Consider the following 24,650-nt stretch of genomic DNA (forward strand, 5'->3'; position numbering starts at 1 on the left):
CCAGGATGATAAAAACCAAATGTCCATGACATTTTTCCATTTTATCTCTGGACCCAGTGATAATGAGACATACTTACTGAATACATGTTATGTGCCTAGAACATTGTAATCTTTTAATTTTTAATTTCAGGAAATTCAACAAAAGCATTTTGAATTAGAAGCCACACACACACACACACACACACACACATTTCAACATTTAAGAAAATGAAGACTTAATTTGGAACTGTGTCATGGTTATTTGATTCTCTGAATTGATCCTGAGGAGATCAACTTGTAGGTAATATAAAAAGTTCCCATGTACTTGATTAGAGATAATTTTGTTTCATAGCCCTGAGGGAAGCTATACTGATGATGCAAACCAAGAAGTCCGTGGGCCACCCCAACAGCATGGTCACCACAGTGAGTTTGATGATGAGTTTGAAGATGACGATCCCTTGCCTGCTATTGGACACTGCAAAGCTATCTACCCTTTCGATGGTATGATTTTCTTAATACACTGTAATTGATAAGATTGGTTCCTTAAAGTCTACATACAGAGTCATGCACTGTAGTGTCCTTATAGCTAAATAAGAAAACTATAAGTACCAGAAAATTATAATCCCAGTTCATTAGTGTGAATATTTTTGTTTTAACTACATTGCAGGTATAGAGATTTTTCTTCCGTACATGACGTTGAAAGAAAATTACCTATGTTATCAGCATCCTAATAAAGATTATTATTTAATTATCAACTTTGGTTGATACAGAATTTCCCAACTTTGATGTACTCATCAAAGTTGAAGCCGCTTGAGCATGTAGCTCAACCCAGAAAGTGGAAGGCTGGTAAATATCACTTCAGGCTCTTCCTTGTAACTTGCTAACGTTGAGCGGCAGGTACTAGGCAAATGGCATAGCTGAGTGCCACCACCATATGCTGACCCTGTAGGCCATATTTTCAGGTGAGGGAAGGAGGAAACGTGGTAGCTTCTGACTATGCCATCCTTCCCCCTGTGATAGTTGGAGGAGAGACTCTATAAGGGAAGGAAGGCATTGTGGCCCTCTCTTACAGGTTTTTAGTTACCCTTCCCTCTCTTGGACTTTGAAAAATCGTTTTCTTCATTTCACAGAGGAGCAGAGTAACACCCTTACAAAGAAGATGTTATAAAATGGTGTATGAATTTAAGGCCCTTCCCTACCCATCCATTGTTTTGGTTTTTAAATTGAGTAGTTTTTAGTTGCTGCTCATTCTGAGAAAATAGTATTAAATAAGATCTTGCTATAATTAGCTACAGAGAGTAAGGGAAGGATTTAGTGTATGTTAAATAAATATTCATTTGTGAAAACTGTTACTGCTAAGCAGGTTGGGAATGGTTGAGGGATTGGGAAGAAAGAGAGGCCTGAGGCTGATGAAGTTTTGAAGGAAGTTTGTGGCTATGATCATTCTGCTTCTACCATCACCAGAGTTGGACCTGTATTTTTCTCTGCTCTCTCCTCAAATTATATTCTTTCCTTCTTTCTTCCAACCCTCTCACTGTCTTGTTACTATTTTGAACTTCATGAATTTTCTAGATAACAGTGCCACTCAAATTTGGGGAAGGAGTTGGAGTAGTGAAATAGGAGTTAGCATACCCTGTCAAATCATACAGTGTTGTTGTAGCTCAGATACTTCATCTGTTACATGGTGCTGCTGTTAATGCCAGCCTCACGGGTTATTGTGCAGTTCAAATGAGGTAAGTATATGAAACTGTTGGGTAAACTACAAAGCATCATAGAGGTGTTGGTAATGAGAGTCAGTGGGCTCATAGTTCTATTACATTGAAATCTAGTAGGGTTCCACGTTGTTTTTTGTTGTATTTGTAACTTTTATTCAAAATTATTGCTATACTTAAATTATGCTTGTGCTCATTTAGGACATAATGAAGGTACTCTGGCAATGAAAGAAGGTGAAGTTCTATACATTATTGAGGAGGACAAGGGTGATGGATGGACAAGAGCTCGGAGACAGAATGGTGAAGAAGGCTACGTTCCCACATCATACATAGATGTAACTCTAGAGAAAAACAGTAAAGGTGCAGTAACTTACATCTAAACTAACCCGGCAGCTTTGTAACATGTATGACATAGGAACGATAACAAAATGAAAACACAGTCAATGGGTGGGAAAACATAAGAAAACTGAAAGGGCATCCAAGATTTATTGTTCACTGTGTGAGCTGAGTGTAGGCTCGATCTTAGAGATGTGACTATTACAAGAAACTGTTCTCGTGACGCTTTACCATTTGAGTGATATTGGTGTGAAGCTTAATTGATGCCTTTTGCTTTATGTCCTGCTTAAGTCTGTGTGAAGGATTTGTGTTTTTCTGCCTTATAAATCATAAAATTTAATCTACTGGGCAGGAATCCATCCTGTAGAGGGGTAGGGATAGAAAGCTCCCTACCCCTCTACACTTTGCTTCAGGAAACACAGTGACTGTAGTGAACTCAAGTAAAACTGATCTGAAATGCTTGCTATAAAAAGCTGATGCCCAAAAGAGGGGTTTGGTCTAGGGGTTTGAAATTGTAGCTACAGTTTCTAGGAAAAATGTAATAATAGTTGGCTAATTGGATAAAATACAAATGTAATCATTTTCATTTTTGTCCTTATTCTCAACTTCAGTTTCCTAAAGGAAGAAAACAGGCACCTAACACATAATCTGTTTTAGTAGTAGGCTAATCAAGAGACGTGCAAAATAAACGGGCCTGGTCTTGCTCTTTAAGTGAATAAAATGGCTTTCTTTTGAGACCCAAGGATATTTTCAGGTTTTCTAGTAATTTTCAATAATGTACAAGCTTTCTTGTAAATTAATGCTTGTATTTTTCATCTTTAAATGTCTTTTGAGAAATACCACTTTAGTGATACTAGCATTTAGCAATTGTACATAGGAAAGTGGATTCTAAATAAACTAAGAGGAAATCTTGCATGGAGGAGAAGTACTGGCAAATTTTGCTTGAAAGAAAAAATGACTTTTTTCACTAACTGGGTTGGAGGAATATATCTCTGTCATCACTGAAGGCATTTCCTCATTTTAGCTGAATCGTCAATTATTAGGAGTTTTTTTTCCAATTTTAATAAGCATTTGTTGGAAACACTGTATAATCAAGACATGTGCAGTGCTAGTTGTGTAGGGGAGTAAAGTGAGGAAGCAATTAAGAGACTGGTCCTTAATTTTGCTCATGTTCCAACATGTTTTGGTGTTTTTAATAGCTGACTATAAAATGATTTTAGAGACATTTGGGATGGACACTTTAAACTGAACACTCCTTTTGGTCTTACTAAAGGTCTTCAGTAATTGTTCTTTTCTTTTTCCTCCTGGACTGCAGGTTCCTGAAGAGGGTTTCTGAGGAAATGGGCAAGATGTTGAAGGAGGTTACATGCAGCTGCTTTTGGGGGGAGGGTATTAGAGTTGTCAGGCTCAGAGAGAGTGAGAGAAGCAAGTTGCATGAGTGCATGCAGACATGATTATTTTTTTACTAACTTCATTAGCATTTCCGTACATTGTTTTAAAAAATCATTGTAATACCAACCCTTAAACTTGTCAATTACAGTTATTCACATAAAGGAAAAAAGCCAACAATGGCTAACCTTTTTTTTTTCCATTTATTTTACTGATATCCAAATCAGAAAGAATGCAGAGCTGTCCTTAAGTTTGTCATATCTGACTGTCCCAACAGGACTGTCCATTGCAGCTCTTTTAATTGGCTTTTAGACCCATTGTCTGTTAGAATCCTTGCCATTTTTGACTGTTCCAACAGGACTGTCCATCGCAGCTCTGTTTAATTGGCTTTTAGACCCATTGTCTGTTAGAATCCTTGCCATTTGTCAGTGTCTGCCTGCGTCACCTCTGTGCTTGCTTAACATCCTGTTGCATGTCTAGAGTGATCGGGTTTAGATTTTTCAGGCATGTCTTTATAATCCCTTGTTCTTGTCAAAGCCTTTGTTTTGTTTTACATTTGTAGTGCAAATCACTTTGTCAAACATCTCCAGCACTAATGTTTCCATCCTAGTATTTGTGTACGCTGCTATAACTTCCCCACTGCAAAACATTCCAGTTTTGGCATTATGAAGAAGCAGTTTGTGAACCTGAAGTATTTATGATCAGAAGAAAAAACATCTCTGCTCTAGCCTACAGCCCAGTTGAAAGAACTCTTTGAAACATGATACATCTTCAGCACCTCAGTCTGGGAAGAATCTATAGTCAGCACTGAAATCCTGGCATAATAAACACAGAAGATACTCACCACCTCAAGACAAAGGACTGTTGTCAGAAGTCAGCTGCTTCCATTCAAACGCTGCCTTAAACTAGAGTGCCTAAATCTGCTGATTGCCAACACTACCACTACAGTATCCCACAAAGGGCTTTATGTGTCAGCTCAGTGCGACCTCCATTAACTCGGCAGTGCTGCTATAGCTGCCGATACAACCTCGGTAGGTGGCTTTTAGAGCTCTACCATGTTTGTTGGTGCATCTTCAAATTTACGCATCAAACTAAAGACATGTCTGAGTCCATTTTACTTAGTGTTTTTATGAGAAGTTTTATGGCCCTCCCTCCCATTGTCTTCTAATTTGGGGTTACTGTTTTCTCACTTAATTATTACAATGATAGTCTGTTTCCAGGTGATGATTTTATTTGAACCACATACAATTTAGTGAAACTTTGTAATGATCTATGTGCACTTTTCCTTGTAAAATGGGAGTTTCTGTATGTTTATACTTGTAAATATAATTGTCATCAGTGCCCCTACGCTCATGTTGCTCATGTTGTCCTCCCTCGCATTTGTGATTCTGTTAATGACTTGTATCTTAACTAATTTCTTAGTGACATATAATGGGGAGGTGGGTGGGGGTGGGGGGATATTTGTAACATGGAAGCTTCATTAATTTGGTTCTTTACTGTTTTGAAGGAAGAAAGAACGTGAAATGGTCTGTGTATTGTTGGATTTCAAGCGATATTTTAGAAACTGTGTGACTGCTTTAATAATTTTTCCCAGTGTTATTTGAATCGTACTACCAGTTATACTAAAGCTGAATGACAATTGTGTGAAAGTCGATGCCTTCGTAAGATCAAGTACTCCCATTACACAGCTGACATGATAGTGTATTACCTTTAAGGCTAGTAAACTATGAAGTTTTAGATTTTAAATCTCGTTACAGGGTTATTTATATAAAGTGACATTATTCAGTACTGACAGACTACATAAAGTAGTTTTCAGATCCAGTGCTATTTTTATTTTAAAGGTTAGCAATGAAGAGGAAACCTGAGCTGGCTGTGTTTGTCTTCTGCACAAAGCCTGAGGTGCTTGTGCTTTTTGGCAACAGCCACAGAGGGCAAAGTTTAAGGCTTTCTTGCGAGGACTAACTGTTCTTTTCAAGCTACTGTTTGTTTTTCTTAAAGCAGGATTTGCTTCCGTAGGAGGCAAGTTCCCTCACGTGGAATAGTGCAACCTGTGTATGGGTTATTACAATAGGAAAGACATTTGTACTTGCACAGTTTAAATCATTCTTAAATTTGAATATGTGAATTGTCCAAAAGAAGTCTTTAATTTTTTCAGTAATTTTTACTCTTTTTGTGCACATGTTGATTTCTTAATGTAAATGCTTTGTTTAAGATAGTGTTCTCTGTTGAGAATATTTTCATGGAATAAAATAATCTTTTCATGGTCAGTTAAGGTGTATAGTATTATCTCTTACTGCTGTGTGAACTAAAGAGATATAATGGTTTTGTTCTTGAATATGCTAAGTTCCAGGTAATACAAAGTAGATGACCAGGTTCCACAAATGGAAGCATCTGTGTTGGGCAACAATTTTTGTAAAGCAGTTTTGAAAATTTTATTCTAGTTTTAGTTTCTCTCAAGCTTTCTTAAAGGGAAAAAAAGTTAACTTTCTTTACAGTGAATTTAAGTTAAGGTAATAATTTGTATATTTTAATCTTTGTTCTACAGTAGCTATGTTACACAGACTTTGCTTTTACACCATCTTAGCCTCTGCATCCATAGGAACTTTCCCTATACTACATAGATTGATCTAGTCAGCATTTCCCGTGCTTCTGCTTGAGTTCCTGATCGGTCAGAGAGAGCACCTGTGTCTTCATCGCATTTCAAAACATGGAAAGAGAATATTTGCCACAATTAGTGTCACATCAGTGATTTTAGGAAGTCTTAGTTTCAGAAGATTAACCTTTTTAAAAGAGCAAATCTGAAACTATGACTAGTAACTTCTAGAAACCCTAAAAGAGGGTAAAACTTAGGGTTTTATTCTGAACAATGAAAGGTTGCAACTGTTGAGATGAAAATTTAGAGATCCACGCCAAGCTTGGAAGTAGGGACACACAAAACAAAACAGCAGGAAAACAGTGTCAACCAAAAAACTCAACAATGGAAAGGACTTTTACTGTCTGAACCAAGATCAGGGAAGTCAAATCATACTTGGTAGAAAAAGATAACATCCTCATAACAGTATTAAGGAAACAGTAAAAGGAAAAGGATCTTCAGACTTGTTGAAAAGAATAGGTTTTCTTTGTGAAGAAGGTATTAGTGCAGGTGAAAAAAATACTAAAAAAACCCACCAAGCCTATTTCAATGAGCTCATATACCTGGGATCAAATATATTCCTGAGTATAGTCACTGTCTGTAATCTAAGAAACTATGGAAAATATAAGAGATGCCAAAAGATAGGGGGATGGGAAAATACACATTTAAAAAAAAATTTGTTTTATGGTAATATGATTGATTTACAATGTTGCATTAATTTCTGCTGTACAGCACAGTGATTCAGTTATACATATATATATATACATTCTTTTAAAAATTCTTTTCCATTATGGTTTATCACAGGATATTGAATATAGTTCCCTGTGCTATGCAGTAGGACCCTGTTGTTTATCCATTCTGTAAGTTTGCATCTGCTAATCCCAAACTCCCAGTCCATCCTTCCTTCACCCCCCTCTTCCTTTGGCAACACAAGTCTGTTCTCTGTTTCTCTGAGTCTGTTTCATAGATAAGTTCATTTGTGTCATATTTTAGATTCCACATGTAAGTGATATATGGTATTTGTCTTTCTCTTTCTGACTTCACTTAGTATGATAATCTCTAGGTCCATCCATGTTGCTGCAAATGGCATTATTTCAGTTTTTTATGACTGGGTATTATTCCATTTGTATAGACGTACATCTTCTTTATTCCTCTGTCGATGGACATTTAGGTTGCTTCCATGTCTTGGCTGTTGTGAATAGTGCTGCTATGAACATAGGGTTGCATGTATCTTTTTGAATTATAGTTTTATCTGGATATATGCCCAGAAGTGAGATTGCTGGATCATATGGCAACTCTATTTTTAGTTTGTTGAGGGACTGCCATACTATTCTCCATAGTGGCTGCATCAATTTACGTTCCCACCAACAACGTAGGAGGGTTCCCTTTTCTCCACACCCTCTCCAGCATTTGTTATTTGTAGATTTTTTAAAAAAAATTATGGCTGTTTTGATGGGTGTGAGGTGGTACCTCATTGTAGTTTTGATTTGCATTTAATAATTAGTGATGCTGAGCATCTTTTCATGTGCCTGTTGGCCACCTGTATGTCTTTGGAGAAATGTCTATTTAGGCCTTCTGCCCATTGGAAAATATAGATTTTGAAGAGTAAGTTCTGGGAAGTTTGACAACTCTTAAAAGTGCTAGATAATTTTGTCAGCATTTAAGAGAAAATGTAATGGGAAACTGACCTAGGTCCTAAGAGTAAGTCATGTCTAGTTAGCCTCATTCCTTTCTTTAGATACAAATGGGAAATTCTACAGACGTAATTGTCCTGATTTCAGCACAATTTCAGTAATTGACAAGATTTCATACTCATTTTTATAAGATTGTGAGAGCATTGTTGTAGAGAGTAGGAGCTTGCAACAAGCTGATTTGGTAGACCCGAAATGTCACCTCTGAGGAGAACTTCTTGTAGAAAACATATGTATATTATGAACCATTGTAAAATAAACATAAATCTGTCAACTCAAGAAATAGAAAATTATCCTCTCCATCTCCTTCAAAGATAACCATTATCCTGAGTTTCATGGTTATTGTTTTTTCTTCATTTTTATCACATGTATATTTTTTTCTAAACCTGATGAGCTTTCCATGTTTTTGAGCTCTGTAAAGATGGTTTTATACTCTGTTATGAGCAGGGCTCATATTCAGCCAGTGCACACTGATATAGCCACAGTTAATGCTGTAGAAATATTTCCTTACTGGTGGGTAAAAAATAATTCTGAAAAGTAGTAAAACTAGTTAATCGTATAAGTTTCACTACATGTGGTTTATCTCAGAAATCACACATGACACTGATGCATTTCTGGTTTGAGCACTGGGGACAAAGTCGAAGGGCTTACTGTAGATATACTATTATTTCAGGTGTTGGGGAATCTTCTTGGTTTCATAAACCCTTGGTTTCGTAAGCCCTTTGTAAGCCCTGGACAACTAAGCTGAGGCAGACCTCCTCTGTTCTTCCTCCAAAGAAATGCCTCATCTTGCTCAAGGGGAGGAGACACATTGAAGCTCTGGTAGCAGCTGGGGAGACTGGAAGGGAGTGTGGGTAGACACTGGTGTTTGGGGACATAGCCCCTTGTGGTGCAGTAATGGCCCTTTAGATTTTTTTTTTTTTAACATTTTGTTTTATTTGGCAGCTTATTTTGTGGTGGAGGGTAGCCTGCCTTGTTCATTGAAGAGGTATGAGGAGAGGGAAACTACCAGCCTTTGTTTAATACCCAGAAGAGTATGCTAAGTGAGAGCACAACTGCTGCTCCCCTGGCTGGTCTCAGACAGGAGTATCACAGTGTCCACTCTCTTAACCTCTAAAAGTTCAACTTTACTCTCACTTGCCTGGGCAGACCAAACTGCTTGGTCTCAGGGCCTGCAGAAGCCCCAGTAGACTGGCTCAGTTTATTTTTATTCTCCCCGCTTTCTCCTTCTGCCTTTGTCCTAAATCATGACTGGCACCAACCAGCCATTGCTTATTTCTTAGTCGGCCAATGTGGGGGACACAGTCTTGGGTGTGGAATGAGACAGACATAAAACACAAGCTCCCGGTTCTGGCAATCAGGATCATCAGTCCACACCCAACTTGCTCCCTCTTGCTCACATTCTCTACTCTCTTTCCTCTAGCGGGGTGCTCCTGCCACTGTCTCTTGGCATACAGCCTGCATCCAGATGGTACTATTCTGTCCAATGAGATGAGATGAGGATCAGCTGCATGTCCTCTCTCTCCAGGTGCCAGACAATACATTAGTAAGTTAATAACTAGCAACTGAAAGGGGGAAGTCATTGGAAGAGTTTGCAGCCCTGTGTTAAATCATGGAGGCATTGTTCAGCTGATGGCAGCCATGTCGAGCAAAAAATTATACCAGCTCAACTATTTAATCAAATTATTTGGAAGTTATTAGTGATTGATGAATTGTGCCACTTTCATCACTTGATAAACAGTGTTATGTAGTTTAAAGAATAAAGGGGATTATTTTGTTGATTTGCACATTGATTTGTACATTAATTCATGATTTATGTATTATTAATATCCCACTTGTTAAATATTTTGCATATTGCATGGTGTCTTCTGAGAGTTGCTTTTTTCACTCAACAGTATTCTAAGGTTTATCCATGTTTACGCATAGTTCATTTTACTGTGTATAGTATTCCATTATATACATATACAGAATTTATCCATTCTCCTGTTGATGGGCATTTGGGCTATTTCCTGAATTTTGCTAGTGTGAACAATGCTCTTATGCACATCCATGTGCATGTTTACTGATACAAGAGTTTCTCTAAGATCTATACCTAGGAGAGGAATTGCTAAGTTATGGGTTATGGTTATCTTAAATTTAAAACGGTAATGCCGCATTTTCCCCTTAAAGTGATTATAACATTTTTATATAACTACAAGTTGTGTATAAGGGTTATTTATTCTCCATATCCTGACCAACAATTTAGGAGTAAGACTTTAAAATTTTTTTTTCTTTTTTTTTTTACAGTTCAATGGATGTAAAATAGCATTTCATTATAATCTTAATTTGCTTTTTCCTGACTATTGATGAAGTTGAACATCTTGTCATATTTACCATTTGTGTTTCCTCTTCTGTGAAAAGCCTGTTTATATCTTTTGCCCATTTTATTCTTTGGTTGGTGTCTTTCCGTATATGTTCATGGGAGTTCTTTATGTATTAAAGATGCTAATAGTATTAGTTATCTCTTGCTGTGTAACATAGCTGGTGACTCTGGCTCAGTTTCTCAGGAGGTTGCAGTCAAGGTGTTGGCCAGGATTGCAATCATCTCAAAGCTTTGACTCAGACTGGAGAGTCCACTTCCAGGATCATTCACATGATTGTTGGCAGGCCCTGTGGACCTCTTCATAGGGATGTTCACAGTGTGGCATCTTGCTTCCTTCAGTGAGTGATCCAAGAGAGAAAAACTCAGGGTGGAATCTGCAGCCTTTTATAACCTAATCTCAGATGTGAATACCATTACTTCTATGTACTTGGTGATGCAAACCAACCCTGGTATACAACACAAGGATGTCAACATCAGGTGGCAGGGAACATCTGGGGCCATCTTGGAGGCTGCCTACCATACTAATACTTTGTTATTTTTATGTGTTGCTGATACCATCTTTCAGTTCTTTCAATTTATCTATGATATCTTTTGATGAATAGAAGTTCATTTTAATGTAGATTGATCAATCTTTCATATTTAATGCTTTCCTATCTAGTTTAAGAAATTCTTCATTCAAAGTAAAAAAGATATTCTGTATTTTTTTCTAAAAGTGTTATGGTTTTGCCTTTCACATGTGGGATCTTAATTCATCTAGATTTTATTTCGGTGTATGATATAAAGTAAGGAACATCCCCGCCCCCCGCCTTCATTTGCTTAACCAGTTCAAGAATTATTTATTTTAAAAAATCATCCTTTCCTCCACTGATGGGCAATGTTACTCCTGTCATATGTCAAATTTCTAATGATAGTTTCTTGATTACTGTAACTTAATCATGCGCTTTTATATTTGGTAGAACAGATTCCCCCCTCCCCCCGTCTTATTTTCCCAGGATGGTCTTGACTTCCTTGCCATTAGAGTTTTAGGAAAAGCTTATCAAGTTAGCTTGAAAAGTCGTATTGAATTTTGAGTGGGATTGCATTGAGCACTCAAATGCATTGAGTGCATTGAGCTTATAGATCGTTTTAAGAACTAATATCTTTTAATACTGAATATTCTAGTTTATGAGCATGGTTCCTTTGTTTACTACTTTTCAGTGGTTTTCAGATTTTTTAGAATAAAGTTAAAAAAAATTTTCACCAAGTTCATATTTTGTTACAAATATGCCTAGGTATCACATATTTTTAAAAATGTTTTAACGTGTTATTATAAAATATTCAGAAAATGTATAAAACATAAATGTACAGCTTAAGTTATTAGAAAGTCAATAACTTTTGAGTCAGGCAATAAAGCATTACCAGCACCTCAGAAACCCACCACATCCCTCTCACAAATTATACCGTTCCCTCTCTCATAATTATCCTGACCTTTTTAAAAGAATTTTCAGTTTCTATGTATTTTTATGCTTTACGCCTCTTGTAAATAGTATAAGATTTTTTAAAAATTATTTTATTTTTGGCTGTGTTGGGTCATCGTTGCTGCACGGGGGCTTTCTCTAGTTGCGGCGAGCGGGGGCTACTCTTCGTTGTGGTGCGCGTGCTTCTCATTGCAGTGGCTTCTCTTTGTTGTGGAGCGCAGGCTCTAGGCACACAGGCTTCAGTAGTTGTGGTTCGTGGGCTCAGTAGTTGTAGCTCGTGGGCTGTGGAGCGCAGGCTCAGTAGTTGTGGCACACAGGCTGTATTGCTCCATGGCATGTGGGATCTTCCCGGACCAGGCCTCGAACCCACGTCCCCTGCATTGGCAGGTGGATTCTGAACCACTGCACCACCAGGGAAGTCCAGGTGGTTTTGTTTTAAATTTAGTTGGTCATCTCTGACTTTTAACTGGAGGGTTCAGTCTGTTACATTTATAATGACTGTGGATGAGTTCGGACTTATTTCTGCCATCTTTGTGCTGCTATTCATGTCACTTTTCGATGTCTCATATTTTTTGTTTGTATTCTCCATTTTTTTCCTCTACTAGTTTGAAACTTTGTAATTTCTGTTCTTGTAGTATTTAACCTTGATATTTTGCATACTTACTTAAAGCTAATCAGTATCTTAATCCTTCTACTGACTAAAAGAATAACACTTTATCAGAACTCTAGTAACTGATCACCCCCCTCCTGGTTTGTGCTGTTTTAATCGACTTTTTAACATCACATAGTAGATACTATTTTTAGTGTTTGTCTGGATACACCTCTAAGTTTAGCAGTTTCTCTGCTCACCAATCCTTCTTAAATCTCAGACCTTTCTTCTGGATGAATTCCTTCCTCCCCACCTCCCTTTCCTTCTTGAGCTCTGCTGAGATGCATTGGGTCCTTCTATTTCAAATCATGTAACTCTTTTAATCTTTCTCTTCTGTTTTTCCTGTTCTTATCTCTGCTGTATTCTGGGCATGGTCTTCAGGTATGTCTTTGTGTTCATTTAAAGCTTCAGTTGGATCTAATCTTCTGTTTATTATTAGCATCCATTGGATTTTTGATTTCATTATTATACATTTCTAAAGCGTATATTTAGTTTCTCTTAAACTCTGATTTTTAATACTCATTTCCTGTTTGAGTTCATGTTTTCTTTATACACATCCATATATGAGTGCTTTGCATTCAAAATATGGTAATTCCAGCATCTGAAGGTGTTGGGGTTCTAAATCTTTTTTTCCTCAGCATTTTATTTTTCATGGCACTGCTTCTGCTTGTGTGGTTTTTTTTAATTTTTTTTTTTTTTTTTTTTTGTGGTACGCGGGCCTCTAACTGCTGTGGCCTCTCCCACCGCGGAGCACAGGCTCCGGACGCGCAGGCCCAGCGGCCATGGCTCACGGGCCCAGCTGCTCCGCGGCATGTGGGATCCTCCCGGACCGGGTCACGAACCCGTGTCCCCTGCATCGGCAGGCGGACTCCCAACCACTGCGCCACCAGGGAAGCCCTAATTTTGCTTTTTTAAAAAAATAAATTTATTTTTGGCTCTGTTGGGTCTTTGTTGCTGTGCACGGGTTTTCTCTGCTTGTGGCGAGTGGGGGCTCCTCTTCGTTGCAGCGCGCGGGCTTCTCATTGCAGTGGCTTCTGTTGCACAGCACGGGCTCTAGGCGCACAGACTTCAGTAGTTGTGGCTCACGGGCTCTAGAGCACAGGCTCAGTAGTTGTGGCGCATGGGCTTAGTTGCTCCGCGGCATGTGGGATCTTCCCGGACCAGGGCTTGAACCTGTGTCCCCTGCATCGGCAGGCGGATTCTTAACCACTGAGCACCAGGAAGGCCCTGCTTATGTCTTTTATATATATATGTATATACACATATGTGTGTGTGTGTGTATATATATATATATATGTATATATGTATGTGTATATGTATATGTTTGTTACCACTGTAAATCAATTTCTTGGTTTTGAGTTTTGTAAATTTTGTGAATTTTACTCCAGACCTATTTGAGAACAGACTTGTAGTTACAAATCCTCACCAAAGACCATTATCATTATTTTTCTTCTTGTAGCTGTTCCCTGGGTAACCTCTCTTTGCTGGCAGATGGATTTCTTTTCCAGCCTATTAACAGGGACCCTTTAAGGATCCCTACTTAATGGAGGCATTTCATGTGCAGCTCCGCTAGGACACTGTCTCCCAATCGCTGAGTTGATGTCAGTATTTGCCTCTAGGGCCACCCAGGTTTTTAAGTTCCTCTTACAGAGTTGATTTAAATTTTTGCTGTTCCTTTTGATGGGTGAGGTGGGGAGGAGAGGATTTTTCCTTGGGGATTTCCAGTTCATTCTATCAAGCTTAATAGTGCATTAAAAGGTATGTTTTTGAAAATTTAGTTATAGTGAGAGGGTTTTCTAAGAGCATCTGAACCACCATATTGCCAGAAGTAGAAGTGTGCTTTGGATTTTTCAGGAAATAAAAAATGATGGCTTTTAAAAACTGGGAGAAGGGCTTCATGATTCTAGGCCCCATTAATGGAAATAGTCCAGGATTTGAAACTAATATTTCCATTTTATTAAATAGACCACAATGAGAGGCTTGTACTTAGTTCTGGCAGGCATATTCAAGATGACCAATAATAGGGTGATGGTTAAATTATAGTGTAACTTCTGGAACCAGTCATTTTTTCAAAGGCTGTCAGTCATGGTGAAATTTTTGCAACTTATTTGAGAAAAGTGGGATATAATACTATTCTCTATGGTCCCCAAATTATTTAGAATAGAAAAAGCAAATTGATTGATAAGTGACAGTTGGTGGCAGAGTGATAGAAGTTTAATATTTTATATTTTAAAGTCTTGTATTCCAAATTTTCTACAATAGAAAAAATTGGGGTGGATACTGATAAACTAGAAAGTATCCCCTTTGGGAAGTCAAAAAACCTAGAAAACAAATCTGGAAAACTCATACTTATCAGCTAGAGGAAAAGGTAATTATTTTGAAATATGTGAAATAATGTCATGAAATATACTAACATCTGGTGCTCACTTTGTACCAGGCGCTGTGCTGCACACGGGACTTGACTTGAGGAGGTTAACTTGACAAAAGTCCAACTGCTAGCAAGCACCACAGCTGTTGTTGGAACCTAGGTCTTCTGGAGCCAGCTCTACCTTGTATTCACCTCTGTCCCCTAAGCCAGAAACCTTAAAATTTCCATACCGCTCTCATTGATTTTGGTTTACTATCATCAATCAGGATGTAGTGGCACGGGAAGAGGGTGCCCCAGGAAGGTAGGAGGTAGAATTATTGTACTACAATGAATTGTTTAATATTAAAGAGACTGGATACAGCTGTTTCACAAAAAGATATATTTTCATATGACTATTTACATTTTTCATATTTAGTTAAAGAATATCATACAACTGATACCTTCTGAAATGTTTCATGCTTTTAAACTCTTCTATTTACACTTATCTGACATGGAATTATTAAAACTAAAATGGTCAAATACCTCGGTAATAGAAAGCAACCAGCCAATGTAGCTGGGTCTTCACTTAAATTTGTTGATCAGCATTAGCAATAGTTACCTTAATAAATTATCATTCATTTTAAAATCAGTAGTAATTTTAAACAATTCATAAATAAGTGTGCTCTGTGCAATTTACATGTTTAATATCCTGTGGATACTAAAAGCTTGTATATTGTCAGATTTGCACATTATTACTTTACTTTATCAAATGATAAGCTTTCTCAAAGAAGAAACTGGATAAGCTTGAAATTATATCCTAAGGTTCTCTGGAGAGTTAGTTATCAAAGCTCTGCCTGCTTTATAGGAGGAGGTTCCAATTTACGTGAGAGGGCAGTTAAAATCTGGTTGAATTTCTCATATCTCTCTGTCTGATTGACTTGTGCACCTTTGCTGCCCCATAGCAATCTCATTTGGAATTCAGTCTTGAAGAGTTCACTCATTTCTTCATCTGGTTGAAAACCTAGTAAAAACAAAACCAAAAAAACTTACTTCAGTTCTGCTTGAAACAGTGTTGAAAATAGACTGAAAACTTGCTTGTTTTAAAGTAGGAGCAAAATGAACATCTCTCAGAACTTTCAAAAAATGCCCCCAAGGAAAAAAAATATAGGATCTACTCTATATAAAGGTGGGCAGAGCCCCCCCTCTCCCCAGGACCTGAGCACCTTCAGAGAAAGAATAACAAGTAAACTCACTAAGACGTGAATAAAATTCGTGTGCACAAGCCACCATGGGCCGTAGTGCTGTGAGAAGGAGTGTTCAAAGTACCTTTTTTTTTTTTAACAGCTTTATTGTATTATTTACTTGTCATGATTCACCCATTTTAGCTGCGGTTTATACAGTTGCACAACCATCACCACCACTTTAGAACAATTCCATCAATCACCGTAGAAAATCCCCTAGTACCTCTTTGCAGTCAATCCCTGTACCTACCCCACACCACAGCCAACCACTAATCTGCTTTCCATCACTGTTGCTTTGCCTTTTGTAGAAATTTGATATAAATGGGATTATATAACATGGACTTTTTTTAATGTCAAGCTTCTTTCACTTTGGCTTCTTTCACTCAGCATGATGTTAAGATTATTCCATATTGTTGTAGTTATCAATAATTCATTCCTTTTTATTGCTGAGTAGTATTCAGTTATGTGGACATAACATACCACATATTGTTTACCAACTGATAAGACATTTGGATTGTTTCCAGTTTCTGGCTATTACGAATAATGTGAACATTTGTGATTAAGTCTTTGAGTGGACATTTGTTTTCATTTCTCTGGAAGTGGAATTACTGGGTCACATGGTAAATATATGTTTACTTTTAAAGAAACCATCAAACTCTTTTCCAAAATGACTTTACCATTTTATATTCTCATCAGTAACATGTGAAGAGTCCAGCTGTCAACTCTTGGTATTGTCATTCTAGATAGCTCGTGGTGGCATCTCACTGTGGTTTACATTTACATTTCCGTAATAACTAATGCTTTGAACATTTTTCCATGTAGTTTATTGTCACTGTATATCCACTCTGGTGTAGTGTCTATTCAAATCTTTTGTTGATTCAAATCTTGTTTCTCTTCTCCTTGAGTTGTAAGATTTCTTTAGATTCTAGATATAAGTCCTTTATCTGATGTATGTTTGCCAAATATTTTCTTCTAGTCTGTGGTGTGCCTTTTCACTTCCTTAATGGTGACTTTTAAAGAGCAAAATGTAAAATTTTGATTTATCAGTTTTCTTTTATGGTTCATGCTTTTTGTATCTTAAGAAATTTTGCCTAACCCAAGGACACAAGGAATTTCTCCTATGTTTTCTTATAGAAGCTTTACACTTTAGCTGTTACATTTTGAGTGTATGCTGTGACGTAAAGATTGAGATTCTTTTTTTGTATATGATAATCAGTAGTTCCAGCACCATTTGTTGAAAGATTACTTTATGCAGTGAATTACCTTGACACTGTTGTCAGAAAACAATCTACAGTCACATGTGTGGGCCTGTTTCTCAACTCTCTTTTCTCTTCTGTAAAAGAAGATCTGCTCTACTTACGGCCAAGGATGCTCAGTCAACTCTATTAGAGCAGGGGAAACCTCTAGCCAAAGCGTCATGCAGGCATATGTTTCTCATCCTTGATTACTGCTGGAGTAGTTGGCTCTGTCATTAAATACATTTTCATCATCTAGATCATAGTATCTTCGTGACGGAGAGGATTATAGAAGGCTTCTATTCCATTCATCCATGTGATGCCAAAATATCTTTGGCAGATAACCAGCCAGAGGCCAGATGACAACTTCCACTCATTCAGTTAATATGCTTTGAGCCCCTACCCTGGGCTGAGTGCTGGGATATGTTGGTGAGCAAATCTCTGCCCTTACTGGGCTCACAGTCACTTCTAGCAATGAGAACTTGCTATGAAAACCAGTAGCAGGATCAACTGAGAAATACCATCAGATGCCTTTAAGGTGATTTTCTGTAGAACAGCTTAGAGCATACTTTTCTCAAAATCCACCCTAATATTATTGGCTTAGGCAACATCTAATGTAATATACTTATTGGTTTTGTATAAGCAGGTATTCCAGTATCTGGTGAGTTGAATTACAGGCTTTTATGGTTTGAGTCCTACACTGCCAACCCTGAAGAACTTTCTGAGGAAAAGAAAAGAAACAGGTATGTAGTGCTTATACCTACAGCAGACACAGTGCAAATTGTTCGGTCCCAAATTCTGTTCTGAATTAACAACTTTGTTTCAGGTTGAAATAATAGGCCTCTTCTGCCCCATATAGTTCTTAACCTTGTGGATCAAACTGTGGGCCCTTGAAGACTGTTAAAAATTATACAGTGAGGGGCTTCCCTCGTGGCACAGTGGTTGAGAGTCCGCCTGCCGATGCAGGGGACATGGGTTCGTGCCCCAGCCCGGGAAGATCCCACGTGCCACAGAGCGGCTAGGCCCGTGAGCCATGGCCACTGAGCCTGCGCGTCCGGAGCCTGTGCTCCGCAACGGGAGAGGCCACAACAGTGAGAGGACCGCGTACCGCAAAAAAAAAAAAAATTATACAGTGAGGAAGAGAAAATAGTCACCCCTGATAACTGTGTTGGTAAAGCCCTTATTCTTGTACTTGCTTCCTAAATGGTCTTTTTGCCTGCAAGCTTCAGTCTTCCTGCCTTCCTCCACAAAGATGGCAGACTGAAAACAAATCTGACCATGTGATAACATCCTCCCATGTTTAAAACCCTTCACTGGCTCTTCCTCAGCCACAGTCCTACATGGAAGGCCTTCCCACCTGTATCCACCTTCTTCTTTAACCTAGCTGGCCACTCCTTAAGACACACTTTACACTAATACAAAGCCAAGTACTTGTGGTTCATACTTTTCTCCAAGCTCTCTCTGCCTTTGCTTATGTTGGACCCTCTGATGCCAAGAGCAGGGGAGCTCACTTGCCAGTGTGTCTGGGAAGAAATAGGAATACAGATAAGTCAGATAGAACTCCCAACTCCTCATGTTGGCCCATCACCTTTTCTAATAGTGATTATCAGAGGTACTAATGGTAAACAAGCTGACAAATTCTTTCTTGATCCTTTCTCTCCGTTTATACCACTGGCACAAGAGAGAGAATACGTAAAAGCAAGGGAGAAGTAGGATCCCTAAGACAGGAACTAAGTAAGTAGTGATCAACCATACAGGAAATGGAATTCCCATGCCTTAATCTTTCCTACTTGGTCTCTTTCTTATTGAGAGCACCCATGCTTTTTCATTCCTTCATTCCAATTACTGTGCAGAGTAGACAGCTTACCGAAACCAGCTCTTACCTGCCAGGATCCTCTCAGCATTCATCCGGTAGCTGTCTGCAGCTTCTGCCATGAGTCGGGCTGTTGCCAAATGGTTCAGCATAATCTCACAGCTTTCGTCGTTTTTTTCCCACATGTCAGTTCCTTCAAAAGTGACAGCCTCGCGCTCCATTAAGGTCACAAGAGGCATCAGCAGTGGGACTGATATATTGTTTGGGGGAACACACGTAGACTCTGAAAAACAAGGGGTAAAGTTTTCCACGTCATGCTTTCTTTCCAAGTTAAGCACAAAGAGCTCCAGTTGAAGATGGCAACTTAGGAGTGTCCTGGGCTCACCTCCTTCTGTGGACACACTGAATCTGTGGCTAAATATGGAGCAACTGCCTCTGGAAAAAAACTAAAAACTGTCTGAATAACTGTCCGAATGCATAAATGAGAGAAGGTCGACATCAGAGCAGGTAAGAGAGGCTGGGAGACTATCTCTCTATAAACCCCACCCCTGGCACAGTGACCCACAATCGGGAGGGAACTCAAAACCTGGTGCTTCTCCCTGAGGAGCAAAGGGCTTGAACCCCACATGGGGTACCCCAGCTTTTAAGACCAGCACCTGAAAGATAAGCCCCCAAAACATCTAACTTTGAAAACCAACAGTACTCATGTCTGCAAGACCCACAAGGCTATAATCATCTGAGAAACAGGTCTTAAAGGGCTTGCAAGCTTGGACTCACCTGCCCCAAGGCTCAGTGCAGAGGCAGCCAATTGAGAGGTGCCTGGACATTATGCAAATGAGGCTCATTTGCTAATCTTAAAGCTTTAGCCCGAGAGGCAGGCTTCTGGTTTGGCAAACAACTGGGACCTATGAGGCTCTCTCAGCAATGGAGGTTAATGGATGACGCAATCTTTGTGCTCTCCCTCTGCCTTGCTCCACCTAACTCGTATATCCCAGAAAGTAGCTCATACCCTTGTCCGGCATTCCAATATCTCCAGCTGCCTCCAGAGGACACCTCTAAATTGCCTAGCTCTGATGGCCAATGGGGCTTATTATGCCCATGGGTCCTATTGGACTGTAACCTTTGTAATGCCACAAGATAAGAAAATTACAGGCCAATATCTGTGACGAACACAGATCCACAAATCCTGAACAAAATATTTGCAAACTGAATTCAGTACATTGAAAGGATCAAATACATTGATCAAGTGGGATTTATTCCAGGGATGCAAGCATGGCTCAACATTCACAAATCATTATGATATACCACATTAATAAAAGAAAGGTAAATGATTTTTCTGCATCTACTAAGATGATCAAATTATTTTTAACAAAATTCAACATCCATTTATGATAAAAACTCAACAAAGTGGGAATAAAGGGAATGTACAACAACATAATAAAGGCCATATATAACAAGCCCACAGCTAACATCATACTCAATGATGAAGAGCTAAAAACTTCCCCTCTAAGATCAGGAAAAAAAGGATGACTATTCACCACTTCTATTCAACATAGTATTGGAAGTCCTAGCCAGAGTAATTAGGGAAGAAAAAGAAAGAAAACCATCCAAACTGGAAAGGAAGACGTATAACTATTACTATTTGCAGATGACCTATTATATATAGAAAACCCTAAAGACTCCACCAAAAAACTGTTAGAATAAACGAATTCAGTAAAGTTGCAGGATACAAAGTATACAAAAACCTGTTGCATTTCCATATGCTAATAACAAACTATGAGAAAGATATTAAGAAAATAATTCCATTTACAATTACATCAAAAAGATCAAAATACCTAGGAATAAATTTAACCAAAGAGATGAAAGACCTGTACACTGAAAACTGTAAGACATTGATGAAAGAAATTGAAGACGACACAAATAAATGGAAAGATATTGTGCTCCCGGAGTGGAAGAATTCATATTGTTAAAATGTCCATACTACCCAAAGCAATCTATAGATTCAGTGCAATCCTTATAAAATTCCAACGGCATTTTTCACAGAAATAGAACAAACACAATCCTAAAATTTATGTGGAACCATAAAAGATGCCAAGGAGCCAAAACAATCTTGAGAAAGAACAAAGCTAGAAGCATGACATTCCCTGATTTCACACTACATTACAAAGCTATAGTAAAACAGCATGGTATTGGCATAAAAACGGACACATATATCAATGGAACAGAATAGGGAGCCCTGAAACAAAACCACACACATATGGTCAATTTGTGACAAAGTAGCCAAGAATATACACTGAGGAAAGGACAGTCTCTCCAATAAGTGGTGTTGGGAATACTGGACAGCTACATCAGGGAAGTGCAAATCAAAATCACAATGAGATATCATCTCACATCTGTTAGAATGGCTGTTATAAAAAAGACAAATAACAAGTTTTAGCAAGGATGCAGAGAAAAGGGAACCCTTGGGCACTGTTGGTGGGGATGTAAATTGGTGCAGCCACTATGGAAAATGGAGGTTCCTCAAAAAGTTAAAAATAGAGCTGTCATATGATTCAGCAATTTCACCTCTGGGTATTTACCTGAATAAAACAAAAACACTAATTTGAAAAGATACATGCACCACCTCCCTGCCCCATTCACTGAAGCATTATTTGTAAAAGCCAAGACATGGAACCAACCTAAATGTCCATCAATGGACGAATGGATAAAGAAGATGTGGACTCATGCTCTTGGACTGGAAGAATTAATATTGTTAAAATGGCCATACTACCCAAAGCAATCTACAGATTTAATGTGATCCCTATCAAATTACCTATGACATTTTTCACAGAACTAGAATAAATAATTGTAAAATTTATATGGAGTCACAAAAGACCCAGAATTGCCACAGCAATCCTGAAGAAAAAGAACAAAGCTGGAGGCATAATCCTCCCAGACTTCGGACAATACTACAAAGCTACATTAATCAGAACAGCATGGTAATGGAAACAGACATATGGATCAATGGAACAGAATACAGAGCCCAGAAATAAACGCACACATCTATGGTCAATTAATCTTTGACAATGGAGGCAAGAATATACAATGGAGATAAGACAGTCTCTTCAGCAAGTGGTGGGAAAGCTGGACAGCTACATGCAAATCAATGAACTTAGAACATTCCCTCACAGCATACACAAAAACTCAAAATGACTTAAAGACCTAAATATAAGACATGACACCATAAAACTCTGAGAAGAGAAAATAGGCAAAACATTCTCTGGTATAAATCATAGCAATGTTTTCTTAGTCTCCCAAGGCAATAGAAATAAAAGCAAAAATAAACAAATGGGACCTAATCAAACTTATAAACTTTTGCACAGCAAAGGAATCCATAAACAAAATGAAAAGGCAACCAACAGACTGGGAGAAAATATTTGCAGACACTGCAACCAACAGGGCTTAATTTCTAAAATATACAAACAGCTCATACAACTCAATAACAGAAAAACAAACAACCCAATCAAAAAATGGGCAGAAGACCTAAATAGACATTTCTCCAAAGAAGACATACAGATGGCCAATAGGCACATGAAAAGATGCTCAACATTGCTAATTATCAGAGAAATGTAAATCAAAACTACAATGAGGTATCACCTCACACTGGTCAGAATGGCCGTCATCAAAAAGTCACATATAATAAGTGCTGGAGAGGGTGTTGAGAAAAGGGAGCCCTTCTACATGGTTGGAGGAAATGAAAATTAGTGCAACCACTATGGAGAACAGTATGGAGGTTCCTTAAAAAACTAAAAATAGAGTTGCCATATGATCCAGCAATCCCACTCCTGGGCATATATCCAGAGAAAACTCTAATTCGAAAAGATACATGTACCCCAGTGGTCACAGCAGCACTATTTACAACAGCCAAGATATGGAAGCAACCTAAATGTCCATCGACAGATAAGTAGATAAAGAAGATGTGGTATACACACACACACACACACACACACACACACACACAATGGAATATTAGCCATAAAAACGAATGAAATAATGCCATCTGCAGCAATATGGATGGACATAGAGATTACCATACTTCATAAGTGAAGTGTGTCAAAGACAAATATATGATATTACTTATGTGTGGAGTCTAAAAAAAATGATACAAATGAACTTATTTACGGAATGGAAACAGACTCACAGTAATAGAAAACAAATCTATGTTTACCAAAGGGGAAAGAAGGGGAGGGATAAGTGAGGAGTTTGGAATTAGCAGATACAAAGTACTATATATAGGGACTTCCCTGGTGGTGCAGTGGTTAAGAATTCGCCTTCCAGTGCAGGGGACACGGGTTTGAACCCTGGTCCAGGAAGATCCTACGTGCCACAGAGCAACTAAGCCCGTGCGCAACTACTGAGCCAGCGCTCTAGAGCCCATGAGCCACAACTACTGAGCCCACATGCCACAACTACTGAAGCCTGTGCTCCACAACAAGAGAAGCCACCGCAAGGAGAAGCCCATGCACCGCAAGCAAGAGTAGCCCTGCTCACCACAACTAGGGAAAGCCTGAGTGCAACAATGAATACCCAACACAGCCAAAAAATAAATAAATTTATAAAAAAAATACTATATCTAAAATAGATAAATAACATCCTATTTTATAGCATAGGGAACTACATTCAATATCTTGTAATAACCTATAATGAAAAAGAATATGAAAAATGATACATATATATGTATAACTGAATTATTTTGCTGTACATCAGAATCTAACACAACATTGTAAATCAATTATAACTTCAGTAAAAAAAGAAGATGCATGTGTGTATACACACACACACATACATATATACACAATGGAATATTATTCAGCCATTAAAAAATAATGAATCCTGCCATTTGTAACAACATGAATGCAACTTGAGGGCATTATGTTAAGTGAAATAAGTCAGACAGAAAAAGATAAATACCATATGAGCTCACTTACATGTGATACCTAAAAAAAACAAAAACACCCTTTGAGCTCATGGATATAGAGAACAGATTGGTGGTTGCCTGAGTTGGGGTAGGGGGAGAAGTGAAATGGATGAAGGGGATCAAAAGGTACAAATTTCCAGTTATAAAGTGAATAAGTCCTGGGGGATGTAATGTACAGCATGGTGACTATAGTTAATAATACTGTATTGCATATTTGAAAGTAGCTAGCAGAGTGGATCTTGAAAGTTCTCATCAGAAGAAAAAAAACGTTTTGTAACCATGTATGGTAACAGATATTAACTGGTCTTATTGTGATCATTTTGCAACATATACAAATATGAAATCATTACGTTGTACACCTGAAGCTAATATAATGTTATGTAAATTACACCTCAATTTATAAAGTTAAGCACAAAATAAGGTAACTAGTAGCCTATGTCTTGTTTTAGCAACTGCAGACCTACAAAGCGATGCTGTCATCTGATAAAAGCCTTGGTGACCCATCAACAGTCCTGCACATAACTGAGAGCCTCATAATATGCCCTGCTAAATGCTTCAATCAAACCAGAACAGATATGACACTGCCAGAGCTGCCACCAGACCCCCTTGTCCTGATCCTGTGCTCACCTCTGCCTTCGTGCAGGATTTTGCTAAAAGGCTTCAGCTGTTTCTCATAGAGGATGGCGGTTTGTGTGTACTGGTGCCGCAGGGCAGTCCACGTTTTTTCTAACCTTGTGATCTGGAAGAAAGAAAGGTGTTATCGTTTTGGAAAAGGCTCTTTTTAAAACTACCTTTTTGCTTAGATTTTGGAATGGGTGATAGAGGTACATGGTAAAAACTCAAAGCAGTT

The 24,650-nt window shown here is 38.3% G+C and overlaps 2 protein-coding genes across 5 annotated transcripts in view; one reads left to right on the forward strand and one right to left on the reverse strand.

The window, feature by feature from the left end:
• The window catches only part of FNBP1L (formin binding protein 1 like), a 120,086-nt gene extending 114,403 nt beyond the window's left edge, over positions 1-5,683 (forward strand). For 2 of the 3 annotated variants that reach the window (XM_060025885.1, XM_060025866.1), the window contains 2 exons: positions 332-480; positions 1,893-5,683. In XM_060025885.1, the coding sequence (XP_059881868.1) occupies positions 332-480; positions 1,893-2,071 (328 nt within the window). In that variant the 3' untranslated portion in view covers positions 2,072-5,683. The remainder of the gene's footprint in view (positions 1-331; positions 481-1,892) is intronic. The other variant, XM_060025876.1, reaches the window with a different exon arrangement.
• An 8,647-nt stretch (positions 5,684-14,330) lies between these two features.
• Positions 14,331-24,650, reverse strand: part of BCAR3 (BCAR3 adaptor protein, NSP family member) — a 117,000-nt gene continuing 106,680 nt past the window's right edge. For both annotated transcript variants that reach the window (XM_060025829.1, XM_060025838.1), the window contains 3 exons: positions 24,428-24,539; positions 18,914-19,126; positions 14,331-15,575 (listed from right to left, as the gene is read on the reverse strand). In XM_060025829.1, the coding sequence (XP_059881812.1) occupies positions 15,397-15,575; positions 18,914-19,126; positions 24,428-24,539 (504 nt within the window). In that variant the 3' untranslated portion in view covers positions 14,331-15,396. The remainder of the gene's footprint in view (positions 15,576-18,913; positions 19,127-24,427; positions 24,540-24,650) is intronic.

This window comes from Delphinus delphis, chromosome 1 (genome assembly GCF_949987515.2).
Source record: "Delphinus delphis chromosome 1, mDelDel1.2, whole genome shotgun sequence".
Lineage (NCBI taxonomy): Eukaryota > Metazoa > Chordata > Mammalia > Artiodactyla > Delphinidae > Delphinus > Delphinus delphis.